The sequence below is a fragment of the Lontra canadensis genome, unplaced genomic scaffold (genome assembly GCF_010015895.1).
Source record: "Lontra canadensis isolate GAN:19392208 unplaced genomic scaffold, GSC_riverotter_1.0 scaffold54, whole genome shotgun sequence".
Lineage (NCBI taxonomy): Eukaryota > Metazoa > Chordata > Mammalia > Carnivora > Mustelidae > Lontra > Lontra canadensis.
In genome coordinates, this window is record NW_022631048.1 from 1,500,664 (window position 1) to 1,519,930 (window position 19,267).

Sequence of the window (19,267 nt, forward strand, 5' to 3'; positions counted from 1 at the left end):
CTGCTTGACAGGGAGCCTGTTTCCCTCCCTCTCTGTCTCTGCCTGCCTCTCTGCCTACTTGTGACCTCTGTCTGTCAAATAAATAAATAAATAATCTTTAAAAAAATTAAAAAATTAAAATCACACTCCCTATTTGGTTATTACAAGTACTCAGTTAAAATAATGATATTTTTAATCACATAGTGTTATTCTTGGAAAGTTAGTATTTCATTTCTCTGAAGTCTGGAAGCCTTGCTGACTTTGGTAGTTCATGTAATAATATATATCAATATAGGCAGTCTCTTAAATTTTAAGTTATAAGTAAAATTAAGATTTTTAGTTTTTCCCTCTAGAAATGTTCATTTGAATATTCAGCCTAATGAGAATTTTTGACTAAAACCTTATAAGTAAGAAACTATAGTTTTCTAAGTAAGTTATTAGAGATAGGTTTATTTTCAGGTACAGTTCATGTGGTATCTTTTTCAGAAGGAAGCTTTTACTGTCTTTCAGTCCTGATTTAGCTACCCTTCAGCTGCATTACTCTAGGAAGCCCTTTGTGTAGTACTTTATCCTGCTGCTTATTTGACTGTGTTCTCCCAATGACCATCCAAGCTCCTTTCTGAGAGGAGTTCTATCTTAATGTGTTTGTTATTGTCTTTGCTGTTAAACACCAGTGCCTTACCTAATACCTGGCACATAGAAGCATGAAAGCAATGTGCAAATGGACAAAACATTAGTACTGAAAAGTGGGCTGTGTGATACTATTATTTATTTATTTATTTTTGAGGGAGGGAGGGAGAGAGAGAGAGAGAGAGAGAACACTTGGCACAGCATTGGGTGGGGTAGGGCAGGGCAGAGGTGGACAAGCTCCCTGCTAAGCATGGAGCCTCATGGCTCACTCTCACTACCCTGAGATCATGACCTGAGTCAGTTAAGATTAAGAGTCAGTTGCTTGGGGCGCCTGGGTGGCTCAGTGGGTTAAGCCGCTGCCTTCGGCTCAGGTCATGATCTCAGGGTCCTGGGATCGAGTCCCACATCAGGCTTTCTGCTCACTGGGGAGCCTGCTTCCCTCTCTCTCTCTGCCTGCCTCTCCGTCTACTTGTGATCTCTGTCAAATAAATAAATAAAATCTTAAAAAAAAAAAAAAAAGTCAGTTGCTTAACCCACTGAGCCACCCAGGTGCTCCCATACCATTACTATAAAAATAAAACTACAAACCAATTTCCTTTTGAGCATATTTTCTCTGTTAAAGAACTTCTGGGGTGCCTGGGTGGCTCAGTCAGTTAAGCCTCTGACTCTTTATTTTGGCTCAGGTCATTATCTCGGGTGGTAGGATCCAACCCTCAGTGGGGTCCATGTTCAGTGCGGAGTGTGCTCTGGGTTCTCTCTCTCCCTCTCCCAATGCCTCGCCCCGCTTAGTCATTCTCTGACACGAGTGCGCGTGCTCTCTCTCTCTCTTTCCTCCTTTCTCTCTCTCAAATAAATAAATGAGATCTTAAAAAAAAAAAAAAACCTTTTAGTGAGTAACACAAGGTTATGAAGAAAAGGCACGATTTTGTTATAGTTATTGATAAATGGTTTTTATCAGATGGTATTAAATCATGCATTTGTACAACAATATTAATGTTCAAAATGAATAAGAGAAGTTAAAATTATTTACTTTGCTAATGTATTGGTAATTTGTGACCCCAGTAGTATAGTCTCACTAAACTTTTTCATTTTGGGACTCATAACTGATATGAAACTGTAGGAAGTCCAAATTCTACTATCATAAGATTGTCTTTCAAGAAATATCTTATTATTAAAGAGATTTTTTTAGTAACTGGGAGGTTTAGTATATTCAAATTACCTAGATAAGATATATTTTATGCGTTCAAAAAAGTACAGAACTAACAACTTAAATTTTTACCTGTAACATCAGTAAGCTAGAACCTTAAAAAATTTTAAAAGAATTATTGTCTAGTATAAGAAAATTAACCCTATAAAGGGGCAAAGCTAGACTAGTTGTTTGTGGTTATTTAAATGGGCAAGATAAATAATAGCATGTAGTGTTATTTCTTAGAAAACCTCTATGTCTCTCTAATAGTATCAAACAAAACGCAATCACAAAACTATTCAATTTTTCTGTGAAGTATGGCAAGTTGACTTTTTTAGTATTAATTTACAATTTTGTAGTAATTCTGTATCATCTTTAAAAGTATACTTTTTTTTTTGAACAGTGCTACATTTGCATAAACATTATGGTACTGCAGAAAGTCCCCATATACCCTGTAGTTAGTTTCTTCATTATTAACATCTTATATTAGTATGGTAACTTTGTTACAATCGGTGAACACATATCAGTACATTATTGTAACTAAACTTCACACCTTGTTCAGATTTCCTTAGTTTTTCTCTAATTCTGTATCATTTTTACCCCCAAATTTTTTATTTTGTAATTGAATATAGTACATTATTTTAACTGGAAAGTAAAGAAACTTAGTTTAGTATTTTGCCCTTGCTATTTAAGTGTGAGATGTGGCTGCACTTTTATTTCTCAGATGTTTGGGTTTTATTTGTGTGACTCCTTTCTCTTTTAGCTTACGAGGAAATATTTCAGTAAAAGCGGTTAAAAAAGAAGTAGAGAAGAAACTCCGATGTTTACTTGCTGATTTACCACTGCCCCCAGAGCTACCAGGAGGAGATGATCTCTCAAAGAGTCCAGAGGAAAAGAAAACAGCAACACAGTTACATAGTAAAAGGAGGCCTAAGTATGTGCTTGCTTTCTGCCTGCTCTTACATTGGCCAGAAATGATTCTGGGTCATCATAAAATCATAAAACAAAAAATTAAGATTTAAAATAATAAAAAGTGTATTTATTCTTTAAACTTAAGTATATGAATAAATTCTAGAGTTTTAAAAAAAATTCATAATTCCCTGCATCCCTATTCAAAATGACTAATAAAACCAGATTTAATTTTCTCTCACAGTTTGTAATGTATTAATTTCTTGGGTTATTATATGTTAAAGATAATTTCTGTAATTAAGATATTTAAATAATACAAAACACTGAAATTGGAGAAGATGGAAGTCAGCATTCAGTGAGCCCAAACAAAATTAGTAATGGGCAAGCTGCTGTGTTTTCCTTTGCTTTTTAGCTCCATTTGCTCCCCTAACTAAATGTATTTTTCATTCTGCAAGAGGTGGAGTGGAAGAAGGTTTGAAATCTGTATCCTAAATTAGCTTCAAGTAAGTGCCTAGAACCAACTCTTTCCCTTGAAACCTGTTTATCAGTTAAAGGGGGAGAACACTGATTCTTTTTTTTTATTCAACTTAATCAAGGGAAAGTGTGAGTAAGAACTTGAGTTAGATCTGATTTTAGAATTGCCGTTCAGGTGCCTAGCGAGAGTATGATGTGATTTCCTAGTATAGAGTAGAAAACTAGAAAACTTTTAAAATTCTGAGTTTTGTAGCTTTATTCCTTTAGTGAGTTTCTATTACATACCAGAATATTGAGAGACTATAAAATTACCTATTTTTTTTTAAGAATGTCAAATATTTGTCATATATATATGTATATATATATATATGACACATACACAGACACACATACACAGGGTGGATTACTGAGAGTTGATTATAATAATACTTTTATACTTTCTTGGACTAAAAATCCTTCTTGTGTTTTCATTTTTAAGGTAATTTCATCGAGCCATAAGTTTAAATTTGTCAATAAGCTTTATAGTTAGATTTTTTGGTAATATTCATTATCAAACTTGTTTCTTGGAAAATGAGTGATACATATATATATAATGGATGAAAAGAAAAACTTCTGGAGGTTGGTTAGAGAACGTTGACTCTTTGTATTAGTGTTGGTTTTATCCATTCATTGAAAATTGCATTATATTTTTGAAAGTTCTTCATACAAGCTTTACTTCTTTTTCTCAGCTTGTTCGTCTATAGAAGAAGAGCTGGTATGGAGAAATGATGCCTTGACTTTCATGATAACTTATAATAGCAAATTACAGTGTTACTTGTCTTACATGATCACAAATGTTCGAGGGTGGGGGGAAATAAAGGATTTAAGATTGGGGGAGGGTGGGTATTTATTAAACAGTTTATTCAGCTTGCTTGATTGCATATAAAAACTTCAGAACTATATTTGATAGAATATGTGGGCCTCGCTATGGTGAAATCAAAGAAAAAGATATTGACTGGGGAAAGCGCTGCGTGGATAAATTTGATATCATTGGAATTATTGGAGAAGGTACCTATGGACAAGTTTACAAGGCCCGGGATAAAGACACTGGTAAGTATGTCAGCTGCTGTGGATCTCTAGATCTATTGAATGTACTTAATTTATTTTTCTCTTTAAATGTGTAATTTGAAGTTGTTTTTTTTTTAAGTTAAATTTGAATTTATTATGCTTTTGTTTCATCTTTTTTGTTTTATATGTGCGCTTAACATAAGGTATGAATACCTGTAAATGGGTATGTAAATATTTTTAAAGTTTTTTAGTATTTGTGATGTGTAGTATGATAGGATTTTGATTTCTTTAATTGTGAATAAATTCTTATGTTATTAGTAATCAGGGAACAAAAGTATCTTGACCAACTTAGTAGTAAATTTTGTTGTATTAAGTCTTATGTAACACTTTTTATTTTACCCAAAATATTCTTCTTTTGAAGTTACCTTTGTTTGGAGGCTAGATTTAGCAGCCTAATCTTCTAGAACATAATCAGGAACCTGAGAGAAAGTTTTAAGTTTTTGCAGCAGAGTAAAAAAGTAACTATGTTAGAGGCTATGTATTTTAGGAGGTAATGGGTAGAGCCTGTACTTAATCTTTACTTATAATTCCTTGTTAAAATAAACCAGTAGATTAAAATAGCAGAGGTATTTGAAGCCATTTAGTATAAGAAAACTCTGGAGGGCAATTATAGCCTAGAGTAAGAATATTTATAATGATTCTGTATTATCAAAAAGATTAAATTATAACTTCTAGAAGCTGTATATTAAACAAGGAATCGTACATTCTAGACTTCTGTCAAAAAGAATCAAGGAAGTTTTGATAATTAAAAGCATAAATGTTATAAATGTCCTTTTGGAAAATATTTAAGTACAGAATTCCTTTTTTCTCCAAAGAAGTGGAATGATAGTGAATTTTTTCTTATAATGGGATATGTGTTTGTGTGTTCTATTTAGTAGTTAGATCTTACCTGATCAGAACTCATTGATATCTGAATTGTGAAGCCATTTAGTGTAGTGGGAAGAGCAGAAATACTTTTGAGATAGCTGATTCAGATTTTGAATCCCAGTTTCACTGCTAGGCAGCTGGGCAGCCTTGTACAAGTTAATATGTCTGAGCTTATTTTCTCACTTTCACAATGTACAGAACCTTCTCTGTTCAGAGATTTTATGCATGTATAAGCATATTGGGTAAATTTATCCTCCCCTCCTTTACTTTTTAAAATTAATAGTGTAATACATTCACTGTTCATCACATCATCTGCTTTTTTTACTTAATATATCTTGGAGAGCACAAAATAACAGTACTTATGTACCTACCCCATCCTTTTTAACAGTCGTATAGTATTCCACAATTTGGGTAAATATTTTATAATTCTATCTAACCAGAGACTTAATTTCTTGTACTATGAACATTGTAATTTCAAGAGATAGGAACAGGCATTATGAATTAAAATAAAGTTAAAATTAAGAAAAATGTCATTTCGTTTTATCATCTGGTAACTTGATCTTACTTAATTTTTATAGGAGAAATGGTAGCCCTAAAGAAAGTACGTCTAGATAATGAAAAGGAAGGCTTTCCAATTACAGCAATTCGAGAAATTAAAATTCTCCGGCAGCTTACCCACCAGAGTATTATCAATATGAAGGAAATAGTGACTGATAAAGAAGATGCTTTGGATTTTAAGAAGGATAAAGGTATGCATATATATTTATATAACCAGTTCTGCATATGCATGATGTTGCTAACTTGGAGATTTTGTCATAGGTATTGACCAGTTGAGTAATTACTGGGTACATAAAACTATTGCATTAATGTCATACTCTAATTTTAAATGTGGTTGAGCTGAAGAATTAATTTACTTTAGTAGTTTTTGAGTCACCTTAGTAAACAAAAAAGTGTATTTGTTAATAGTAGTAGTTTTTTGAACATCAATGCATAATTTTTAGTCTGCTTTTTTTAGTTGTTGAAAAATAATTTATGATAGTACAGAATATATTTACCTTACATTTTTTAATATCATGCCTTAACATATAAGGAAACTTTATGGTAAACATGTTATTTCTGAAGGTGTGGAGGCCAAAATCTTATCTGAAATTGACTTTAATAAACTATAGTGGCATATGCTTGGTATTTAGTAGAAAAGCTAAAAAGAAATTAGCATGATTATTAAAGTAGTTATTATAAGGGATATGGTGAGTAAAAGGTTCTACTTCTGCTAGGTTTTGGAACTTCAGAGTAAGGTGTCGGAACCAAAGTTGACTCAATTATAATCTGTAGTTTTCAAAGAGAAAGAGTAAAATAGGTACGTTCTGATTGAACACGGTATTTAGCCCCTCCCATCCCCAACTTACACAGATGCATATGTGTGTGCACACACCCACACTTACTCTTCTGGGGAACAGTATCAAAATGATTGTCATAATACATGGTAATTTTGTAGAAAGGAACTTCTTTTGTTAGTATTCTGTATATACCATGAAGATAATTAGAATCATCTTTTTAATTGGGGTCCTTTCCATTAGTTTTTGTCCGTGATAATACCCATATTCCTTAGCTTGATTTTTAATCCAGTTTGTACTTCTCACCTTATTTTTTTTATTCCTTTATGTAGTAGAAAGGTGTGACTTGTGCTGCAATGTCTGGAATTCATGACTTTGCTTATGAGCAGTGCAACCTTATTAGCAAGTTCTTAGCTCTTCTGAGCCTCTGACCTCTTCATCTATTAAAGGGAAACATTATTTCTCTTAACTGTGTATTATAATATAATATAATATATCATATTATATTATATATGTATTATATAATATAATTATAATATAAATTAAGATCTTATACATGAGGGTTGTGTGTAATGTTGTTTTTCATTAACCTCCTCATGTAGTCAAATTAATATATTTGTTCTTCCTCCAGTATACCCTGGACCTCCTGCTTCTTTGATCTTTAGGATCATGCCCCTGTCTATTTCTTTACCCTCATCTCTGCCGTTTTTCTGGTTTTCCACCAAGCTTCAGTCATATGGGTGTTCTGAGTTGTCAGATATGCCAATGCGCTTCTCTGTCTTAGAAGTCTTTACATGTGCAGCTTTCTGGGCTTACACTTCACCCCCAACACTCATGCGTATACACGCACGCATGCATGCACACACACGTGTGCATACCCCATTTGGAAGGCTGACTTCTCATCCTCTGGGTCTCAGACTGAATGTTACTTTATCAGTGAGGCCTAACTGGACCACTTTCTATTTTATGTAGACACGTGCAACTTAAAAGGCTTATTTTTTTCTTCATAACTTTTCCAAATAACTGATTTGTTACTTGTTTTCTCCCCATGAGGATGGGAATCATACCTGTTTTATTCATTATTAGAACCCTTACTGGTTAGCTCACTGGTTAAGCTATGGAAGAAGATACTATGAATAACTGATTGCTGGATGTGTAAGTCAGCTCTAGTTATTATATCCTGTCCATACTTTAAATGACTTTTTAAAAGATGTTATCTTTGAACATAAAAGTATTCATAGTTTTCCTTGTATTATATTTATGGCTGTAAGTTATTTTCCTTACTATATTATAAATTCCCTTGAGTACTTTGTTTTTTGTTTTGTTTTGTCTCCCCCACAACAAATCATAGAATTTCATATATTTGCTTCCTCATCTTTTCCCCCCACCATAATCCTGTTCATAATTATTGGAATCATGATAAATAAGAAAAAGTGTTTTACTACACGAGAAGTTACATTCAGATGCCAAGTATTAGTTAAATATAATACAGTATGTCAGGGATATAATCATGGGATATAATTTATGTCAGCATAAAATTCTCTTTCAAAATTATTGAGATATAATTGACATATTAGTTTTAACTAATATAAGGATTATATTAACATATATATATTTAACATAAGGATTTAATATTACATATATTGTGAAATGAGCACTGCAATAAATCCAGTTAACGTTCTGGATTTTTGTGTGTGTGTACACATAGAACATTTTTTGTGTGTGTGTGATGAGAACTTCTAAGATCTTTCTTAGTAACTTCCAGCTATCAATACAGTATTTTTAACTATAGTAACCATACTGTGTATTAAGTCATCCTCATGACTTATTTATTTTATTATTGGAAATTTATACCTTTTGACCCCTTTCGCCCATTTTGCTATCTCCTATTTCCTGCCTCTGGTAGCCACCAGTCTGTTCTCTGTATCTATCTATATATATATATATTTTTTTTTTAATTCTTGTTTTTTGTTTTGGGTTTTGCATATAAGTGAGATCATATGATATTTGTCTTTCTCTATTTGACTTCTTAGTACAGTGCCCTCAGGGTCCATTCATGCTGTTGCAAATGTCAAGAGTTCCTTCTATTTTATGACTGAATATTCCATTGTATATTTAAAATACATTTTCTTTACTCATTCATCTTTTGACAGACATTTAGGTTGCTTCCATGTCTTGGCTATTTTGAGTAATGCTGCAGTGAACGTGGTGGGTGCATATATCTTTTTGAGTTAGAGTTTTCTTTTGGATAAATAACCAGAAGTGGAATTGTTGGATCATATAGTACTTCTATTTTTAATTTTTTGAGGAACCTCTATACTGTTTTCCATAATGGCTATACCAGTTTACATTCCTACCAACAGTGCCCGAGGGTACCCTGTTCTCTGCATCCTCACCAACAATTGTTATTTCTTGACTTTTTGATAACAGATATTCTAATAAGTATGAGATAACACAATCCTTTTTTGATGAATCTTAATTTTTATGGGAACCATGATGAGACAGCCTGATTTGGTGAAAAGGGAACTAGATTTGAAGTCCTTGGGTTCTAATCTAGCTCTGTGCCATTATACTAATTGTGATTGCTACCCTGGAGCAGGACAGTATGGGAACTTTAATAGTTCATATTAAAATTCATAAGACTAAAAAAAAGTAAAACCAAATACTTAAACTAATTTAAATATGAAAATTTTAAACAACACACATACCAAGTAAATTTGCTAATATAAAAATATAAATATTTGCATTATTATAACACAAGTATTTGACTAAATAAGAATAACACCATAAAGAGTTTTTTAAAAACTTGGCTCTACTTAGATGAAAAAAAATTGAGAAGTTGAAAATAAAATACTATTTTGTTTTAAATTTTTTTTTTTAAATTTATTTATTTGACAGATGGAGATCACAGGTAGGCAGAGAGACAGGCAGAGAGAGGAGGAAGCAGGCTCCCCGCTAAGCAGAAAGCCCGATGTGGGGCTTGATCCCAGGACCCTGGGATCATGACCTGAGCCGAAGGCAGAGGCTTTAACCCACTGAGCCATCCAGGCGCCCCAATACTATTTTGTTTTAAAAAGGAAATCATCCTTAAGAAAGCAGGGTTAAATAGTATCAGTAATTCAGAGGTGGATTTTTGTGCAAGATCTTAGAGATGCTGAATGAGCTTTTTCTGAAATCATCTGGGGGAATGGAGGAAGGTAAACTAATTTTTATTTTTTTCCCAATATTCTTTATTTTAAGACTGTCCCATCTTTTTAATAACTGAGGAGATCTTTATATCTTTTTGTCTGTTTTTCAATCTTTTTATTGTTTGCAAGGGAGAGCTTTTGTTTCAAAGGAAACATTTCTTATACCTGTAGATTTTTAGTTGATCTTCAAATATCAAGAGAGTGAGATGCAATTATGGTATTAATTTTAGTACTCTAGTGTTCATATTTCACTGTTTATCAAATATTTGAACTAGGGTGTAAACTATTTGGTAGTGGAAGCTTTGCTTTTTTTTATTTTCTTGCTCCCACTGAGGATTATGAATTTATAGAAAGATACTTTCTGAATGAATGTAATTATACTCAATTTAAAAAATTAAAGCAATTTGGGACACGTGAGTGGCTCAGTGGGTTGAGCGTCCACTTGATTTCTGCTCAGGTCATGGTCTCAGGATTGTGAGATCAAGCCCCATGTCAGGCTCCATGCTCAGTCGGGAGTCTGCATGAGATTCTTTCCCTCTGCTCCTTCCCCGGCTCAGGCTCACATGCTTGCTCTCTCAAATAAATAAATAAATCTTAAAAAAAATTTAAAGCAGTTTATAATTCTCTGGTTAGAGAAGACTTTTTGTTTTGCAGCTATATGCAGTATAAAATAAATCTGTAGTCATTGATCTCCATCTCAAGATGTGAATATTTAGTGTTCAGTTTAAAAAAAAACCCAAATAAATACTGGTATCATTTCAACAAAATAGTATTTGGGTACTTAAAATTAACATGATATCCTGGATAACCAAAAACCAGTGTCAATAATTGCTATGTTCAAATTAACTTAAGCTGTGATGCTTTCAATATTAGTATTTGAAGAGGGAATTCTGATTTGGAATTTTCCTAAAAATCAGGAAAAAAATTTTCTACAGTAAATGTGTGTGGCAAAATGTCACTGTATGGTTGAGGGAAAAAGTCTCAATGTCACTCTTTCATAATCTGTGATTCCCACATGGTATTCCCCTGCCTTTATCGCATGTTATAGACAGTTCTGTTAGACAGTGGAGCCCGATATCCTTCCATTTTAATGTCTTTGTACATAAAACTCTTATTCCATCTGATTATTCCCTAAGTAAATTAATATAAGTAGGATTACTAGGATTTGAACTTTGAAATTTCTTGACACATATCACCAAGTTGTTTTACAGAAAGGTTGTGCCAATTTATAAGGCAGGAATAGAACAAACTAGGAATAGAAGGGAACTGTCTCAACCTGATAAAGGGCATCTGTGAAAAACAAGGATGTCTGCTCTCACCATTTCTGTTCAGCATTGCCAGGGCAATTAGGCAAGAAAACTAAATAGGAGATAATAAGATTGGAAAGGAGGAAGTAACTATCTCTAATGTGTTTGTGGTACACATGTGTGTGTATATACACACTTTATAGAGAATTCTATAGAATCCATTAAGAAACTATTAGAATTAATAAATGAGTTCATCAGAGCGGAAGAATACAAGATCAGTACTGAAAAATCTGTGGTAGTTTTGTACACTAACAATGAAGACTCCAAAGTGAAATTAAGAAAACTGTACAGGGACACCTGGGTGGCTCAGCCATTAAGCATCTGCCTTTGGCTCGGTTCATGATCCCAGGGTCCTGGGATCGAGCCCTGCGTCCGGCTCCCAGTTCAGTGGGAAGGCTGCTTCTCCCTCTCCCCCCAACCCCCTGACTTATGTTCCCTGTCTCTGTCAAGTAAATAAATAAAGTCTTTAAAAAATGAAAGAAAGGAAGAAAGAAAACAGTTCAATTTGTAATAGCCTTAAAAGGAATAAAGTATCTAGGAATAAATCAACAAAAATTCTAAGGTCCTATACCTTGAAAACTACAGAATGTCATTGAAAAAAATTAAAGAAAAGCTAAGTAAGTGGAAAGACAGTCTCTGTTCATGGATCCTACAAGTTCCGTATTATTAAGATGGCAAATTGATCTGTATATTCATTTCAGTTTCTTCGAAATCCCAGCTGGCTTCTTTTCAGAAACTGACAAGCTGATTTTAAAATATATTTGGAAATTCAAGAGTGGTAAAACAGTCAAGAAATACCTTTAAACAGAAGAACTCATACTTCCTGATTTCAGATCTTAACTACAAAACTAGAGTGATCAAGACTGTATAGTACTGGCTTTAGGGTAAACATAAGATCAGGAGAATAGATTTGGAAGTCTAGAAATAAAATACTAACATTTTTGGTGGTCAGCTGATTTTCAGCGAGGATACCAGGATGGTTTAGTGGTAAAGAACAACATTTCAGTAATCATTGCTGGCTCAGGTGGATCTCCATATGCAAAAGAATGACATTGGGCCTCTTCCTCACATCATACATAATAATTAACTCAAAATAAATAGGTGACTTAAATATAAGAGCTAAAACCTTAAAACTCTTTAGAAGAAAATATAGGAGTAAATCTTCATGACCTTGGGATTAGCTAAAGCCTTCTTAAGACACCAAAAGCAGAAGTAATAAAGGAAAAAGTAGATATATTGAACTTCATCAAAATTAGAAACCTTTGTGCTCCAGTGTATATTACTAAAGAAGTGAAAAAACAATTTACAGAATGGGAGAAAATATTTGTAAAGTGTCTATCTGATAAGGAACTTATATCTAGAATACATAAAGAATTCTTAAAACCAAATAATAAAAAGACAACCTGTTTAAAAAGTGTACAAAAGACCTGAATCAACATTTTTCCAAAGAAGAAATGCAAATGACCAGTAAGCACCTGAACAGATGTTCAGTATCTTGGCTATCAAGGAAATGCAAATCAGAATTACAGTGAGATTCCACTTCAGTGCATAATTGGATGGCCGTAAGAAAAAGGGTAGATATTAAGTGTTGGGAAAGATACGGAGATTGGAAGATTAAAACATTACTTACTGGTGGGAGACTAATACACTACTGATAGGGTTGTAACATGGTGCAACCATCTTGGAAGAAAATCTGGCGTTTTTTTTAAAATAGTAAACATAGGGGCGCCTGGGTGGCTCAGTGGGTTAAAGCCTCTGCCTTCAGCTCAGGTCATGATCCCAGGGTCCTGGGATCGAGCCCCGTATCGGGCTCTCTGCTCAGCAGGGAGCCTGCTTCCTCCTCTCTCTCTCTGCCTGCCTCTCTGCCTACTTGTGATCTCTATCTGTCAAATAAATAAATAAAATCTTTAAAAAAAAATAGTAAACATAGAGTTATCATGAGACCTAGAACTTCTACTCTTCAGGATATATCCAGGAGAAATAAAAGCATATGTCCACACAGAAACCTGTATACTAATGTTCATAGCAGGATAATTCATAATAGCCAAAAAATACAAACAACTCAAATGCCTATCAGTTGATGAATAAATAAAATCTGGTATATCCATACAGTGCAATATCATTATGCCATAAAAGGGAATGAAGAATTTACACCAACAAATTTGATAACCTGGGTGAAATCGAAAAATTCATGGAAATGTGCAACTTAAGAATTATGAAGAAATAGAAAATCTGAACAGATGTATAACTGTAAGGGAATGAATCTGTAGCAAAAACTTCCAGCAGTCACAACTAAAAAGCCCAGGACCAGATGCTTTCACAGGTGAATTCTATCAGTCATTTAAAGAAGAATTAACACCAATCCTCTCCAGACTTCCAAAAAATTGAGCATGAAGAAACACTTTGAAGCTCATTCTCTGAGGACAGCATTACCCTGATAACAAACCCGGGCCAAGACATGACAAAAAAAGAAAACTATAGACCAATATTTCTGATGAATATTTATGCAGAAATCCTCAGAAAACACTAGCAAACTTGATTCAGCAGCATATTAAGAGGATTATGTACTATGACCAAATGAGATTTATTCCTGGAATGCTAAGATAGTTAACATATGAAAATCAGTGCGTGTAATAATACATTGCTTCAACAAAATGAAGGAAAAAATTCACACCATCATCTCAATAGATACAGGAAAAACATTTGACAGAGTTCTGCATTCTTTCATTTTAATAACACGCAACAAAGAAGGAAACTGTATCAACATATTAAAGTCCCATTTATGGGGGCGCCTGCGTGGCCCAGTGGGTTAAAACCTCTGCCTTTGGCTCAGGTCATGATCCCAGGGTCCTGGGATCGAGCCCTGCATTGGGCTCTCTGCTCAGCAGGGAGCCTGCTTCCTCCTCTCTCTCTGCCTGCCTCTCTGCCTACTTGTGATCTCTCTCTGTCAAATAAATAAAATCTTTAAAAACAAAAATTTTAAAAAAAATGTCCCATTTATGGAAATTTCACAGGCAACATCATACTCACTGCTGAAAGATGGAAAGCTTTTCTTCTAAATCAGGGAGAAAACAAGGGTACTCACTCACCTTTGTCACTTCTATTCAGCCTAGTGCTGGAAATCCTAATCAGAGCAATTAAGCAAGAAAAAGAAATAAAGTCATCAAAATTGGACAGGAAGACATAAAATTATCTTTGTTTATAGATAATATAATCTTAATGTAGAAATCCCTAAAGATTCTACGACGCTAAATGTTGAATTAATAAGTGGACTCGGCAAATGGAAGGGTACAAAATCAGTGTGCAAAAGATGTGAGTTTCTGTGTTGTTAACAGCAAAAAATCCGAAAAGGACATGAAGAAAACAAGTTCATTTCCAATAGCATCAAAAAGAATAAAATACGAATAAATAAACCAAGGAGATGAAAGACTTGTGCACTGAAAATTACAGAATATTGCTTAAAGAAGTTAAAGACACCATAAATTAAAGACATGTGTGTTCCTGGATTAGAAGACTTAATATTGTTAAGATGTCAATACTACCCAAAGTAATGTTAAGATTTAATTGAATTCTAATGAAAATCCCAACAATGGTTGTTGCAGAAATGGAAAAATTCACCCTGAAAGTCATACGGAATTTCAGAGGACCCCCTTATAACCAAAGCAATCTTGGAAAAGAATGAAGTTGGAGGTTTCAAATTCCTAATTTCAAAACTTACTACTGAGCTGTAGTAGTCAGATTGTAGTACTGTCATAAATACATGTATACACCAATGGAACAGAATTGAGATCTCAAAATGAAACCCTGACATATATGGTCAAATGATTTTTGACAAGGTGCTAAAATGGGAAAAGGCAGTTTTCTCAACAAATGGTATTGGGAAAATTGGATATCCTTATGTGAAACAATGAAGTTTAACTAACAGCATATTAAAAAAAAAAAAGCAACAAATGTAAAATAGATCAAAGACCTAAATATATGAGCTAAAACAAGAATACTCTTACATATGGGGGAGCTTCACTACCTTGGGTTTGGCAGCCATTTCTTAACATCAAAATCACAGGCAACAAACCCAAACAAACAAAAAATTGGATTACATGAAAACTAAAACAAACAAAAAAACCTTTAAACTCTACACCAAATGTAACGTGTGGCTCAAACTCATGACCCTGAGATCAAAAGTCCACATGCTCTGCCAACTAAGCCAGCCAGGTGCCTCCCCCCCAAAATAAAACTTTTTATGCATCAAAGGACATAATCAAGAGAGTAAAAAATCAACTCATGAGATAAGAGAAAATATTTGCTAATCACATATCTGATAAGGTTTTGTATTCAGTCTAAGAACTACAACTCAACACAAATAAAAGAGCAAGGGATTTGAATGTATTTTAAGTATATGAAAGACATTCAACATCAGCATTAGGGAAATGCAGATTAAAAAACAATGAGTTACCACTTCGTACCCATTAAAATGGCTATTGCCGAAAGAACAAAAATAAAAACAACAGAAAATAACAGGTGATGCCAAAGATGTGGAGAAATTAGAGTCCCCTTTTTTTTTTGCCAGTAGGAATGAATAATGGTAAAACTGCTGTGGAAAATGATACAGTGATCCCTCAAAAAGCTAAAAGTGGGATTCCCATATGAGCCAGCGTTTCTGCTTATGTACTCAAAAGAACTGAAAGCCACATCTTGAAGAGATACTTGTACCTTATGGTCATAGCATTATTCAGAGTATCCAAAACGTGGAAGCAACAGATGTCCTCAGATGGGTGAATGGATGAGCAAAATGTGGTATATGCATGCAGTGAAATATTATTCAGTCGTAAGAGGGAAGGTAATTCTGACACAGCTACAACATGGCTGGATCTTGAGGACATTATGCTAATAATTAAAATAAGCCAGTCACAAAAGGAGAAATACAGGATGATTTTACTTATGGGAAGAACCTGAGGTAGCCAGATTTATAGAGAAACTACTTTCTAGAGAAAGTAGAATGGTGGTTACCAGGGAGTAGAGGTGGGCGGTACAAAATGGGCAGTTATTGTTTGCCAGATACAGAATTTCAGTTTTGCAAGATGAAAACTGTTCTGGAAATGATGGTGTGATTGGTTGCATACAGTGTGAATGAGCTTATTACCACTGAACTGTACACTTCAAAATAGGTACCGTGCCATATATATATATATATATATATATATATATATAATCTATCTCTCTCCACAATTTTTAAGAATTTTTTAAAAGAAGAAATGAAGAACTGATAAATGTTATAACATGGATGAACCTTAAAAACAATATGCTAAGTGGAAGAAGCTAGTTTAAAAAAGACTTGTATTATTCTATTTATATAAAATAGGCAAATCTGTAGAAAAAAATAGAGTGGTGGTTGCCCGAGGCTTGGGGAGGGGCTGAAAAAGAGGAGTGACTGCTAATGGGTATGAGGTTCTTTTTGAGGCGATTCATTGTGGAGATGGTTGCACAGCTCTGTGAAAACATTAAAACCAATTGAATTGTATACTTCAAACGGGTGAATATATGGTATATGAATTAGATCTCAATAAAATCTGTTATTTAAGACAGAAGCCCAGAGAGCTTCCCCAGATTCTTGGTTTTGATGAAAATACCGTGTAAGCTGAGAGGAGTAAGTGTCAGTATGGAAGAGGAGGCTGGAAAGGAAGCCTAGGACCAAAAATGGTGCTTGACCTTAAATACAACGCCAAGACACCAAAATATTTTTTACTTTTTTCAGAAAAAATAGCTCGGAACAGTGATTTTGTAGATCTTTGACAATTTGGATGGGTAAAAAATGGTATCCTGTCTTTTTAATAATTATTTTTATTACTATAGAGGTTAGCTTCCTATGCTTACAGGCCATTTATATATCTTTATCCATGTATTGCTTATTTTTATGTCCTTTGCCTATTTTTTTAAAGTGAGTGCATTTCTAGTGTTAGTTTTTTTCTTAATTGATTTTGAATATATTTGTCACATAGTAAGGATGCTCGTCTCTGGAGGGATTTATATAAAAACTATCCAGGTGTCTGGTTTCCTTCCTCTCCTGTTTCTCATGGTAGTGTTCAGTAAGTGTTTGAGTTGAATTGAGGGGGAAAATATTTATAAAACAGATTGTAGTCTGTTCCAGAATAACCAAATGAACCTTAAATTATTGTAAATTTTGCATAATTAGTTAAAAGATATAGGAAAGTATGTAATATAGCATGTAACTTTTTAAAGGAAAAAATGTAAAATCTTAATTAGGAGTGACTCTCTTCTCTGGATCACAAGGAAATATAGAGTTAGCATCTTGTGTTGAAATTTATAGTTTACTTTCATTTATTTGTTTTTTTAATTAAGTAAGCTCTACGTCCAAGGTGGGGCTTGAACTCACGACCCTGAAATCAAGAGTTGTGAATTCTGCTGAGCCAGTTCAGCACCCCTGAAATTTAGAGTTTTAAGAATATAGAGAAATCAATGTAGGTGCCCACCAGGAGATGATTTATGGCAAAAGGATTGTAGAGTTTAAGGGACAAGAAATCTGTGGGAATGTTGGGAAGGAGTAGATGGGCATGAAAAGTGGGGAGTCCCTTTCTCTTGGCAGTATATCCTTTACAAGAAGTATGTTCTTTCAGGGCACATGTTATAAGGTAGTAGTGATGAGAAATGTGTGTAATGGTTAGAAGTGTACTTTGAATCCATGCTTCTTCCATCAGTTATGTACGTTTTGGTTTCCTCATCCGGGAAATGGAGTAATAATGCCTAATTCCATAAGTGTGTTATATTATATGAAATAATGCATATAAAGCACTTAAGAATATTGCAGACAGTAAGGACACAGTCAGGTTTGCATTTATTATAGTTTAGTAGTCTATTGATTGTGAGGGCAGAAATAGATCAGTAATACAATAATTGTTTATAATTGAGCAGAGAAGATGGAGGTTTGGGAGAACTAAATATTTTAGTTTTAGTCCTCTAGTGAAATTTTATTAGGTGGAGAGCAGACCCAGAAATTAAGAAAAAGAAACTTTTTTTCTGAAAGCTTCAAAGGAGTCTCTAATTACTAATAGTAAAAGTTGTCAAGAAGAGTGTAAAACTTGGGGTGCCTGGGTGGCTCAGTGGGTTAAGCCTCTGCCTTTGGTTCGGGTCATGATCTCGGGGTCCTGGGATTGAGCCCCGAACGGGCTCTCTGCTCAGCGGGGAGCCTGCCTACCCCTCCTCCTCTGCCTGTGTCTCTGCCTACTTGTGATCACTCTGTCTCTCTGTCAAATAAATAAATAAAATCTTAAAAAAAAAAAAAAGAAGAGTGTAAAACTTGTCACATATGACTAGCTTTAACTGACTAGTTTACCTACCAGAAGTTAAAAAAGTGAGGTCCTCAGTCGGATCAAACCCAGGCCTAGAAAAGGAAGTCATAAGAATGAAACTCAGCAACAGGGCATGTAAGACAGATGCCAAGTGCAGAGGCCGTGGTATCAGTTTGAAATGGAGAGTAGAGGGGGAAGTGAAGAAGCAGGTGATCCGACATTGAGAATACCGTGGCCATTAATAAAGAAAAAATTCTGCACTTGAATTCTGCAGGGGGGCTGGTGAAGGGTGGAAGTAGCAGAGCACTGTTTTAGGGCATCATCGCCATTAGAGCAGTAAACAAAAGGCTCAAGATTTTTCATGTTTTTTTTGCCATTTCTTCTGTGAATTGCCTGTTTCTTTGGCATTGGCTACTCACAGGAAAGGTTTATGAAAATATAAATGTTTTGTGTATTTCACATATAGATAATTTTTCCCATTTCCATTGTTTGCCCTTAACTTTGTTTTTCTCTGTTCTTTGTTATTCTGAAACTTGTACGTGGTCGTGTCTGTCAGTTTGGGGGATTTTTTTGAGGGAAGGTGATTTGTCTCATGCTCAGGAAGGCTCAACCCTCTGGAAAGGTATAAGAATGTTTTTTAGGTTTTTAATTGATTAATTTTCAGGTATTAAAACAATTTTTAAAATTTTTAATTTAAATTCCAATTAGTTAACATACAGTGTAATACTAGTTTCAGGTGTACAGTATAGTGATTCAGTACTTCCCTACAGTACCTAGTGCTCATCACAAGTGTGCTCCTTAATTCCCAACACCCAATTACCACCTCCCCGTAACCTCTTCTCTCTAGTAACCATCAGTTTGTTCTCCATAAAGACTCTTGGTTTGCGCCTCTCTTTTTTCCCTTTGTTTAGTTGTTTTGTTTCTTAAATTCCACGTATGAGTGAAATCATATGGACTTGTCTTTCTCTGACTTATTTCGCTT

The 19,267-nt window shown here is 34.3% G+C and overlaps 1 protein-coding gene across 4 annotated transcripts in view; it reads left to right on the forward strand.

Annotated features, from left to right (window-relative positions):
* Window positions 1-19,267, forward strand: part of CDK13 (cyclin dependent kinase 13) — a 133,739-nt gene that overhangs the window by 32,814 nt on the left and 81,658 nt on the right. For all 4 annotated transcript variants that reach the window (XM_032874956.1, XM_032874958.1, XM_032874957.1 and 1 more), the window contains exons 3-5: window positions 2,559-2,729; window positions 4,128-4,267; window positions 5,731-5,901. In XM_032874956.1, the coding sequence (XP_032730847.1) occupies window positions 2,559-2,729; window positions 4,128-4,267; window positions 5,731-5,901 (482 nt within the window). The remainder of the gene's footprint in view (window positions 1-2,558; window positions 2,730-4,127; window positions 4,268-5,730; window positions 5,902-19,267) is intronic.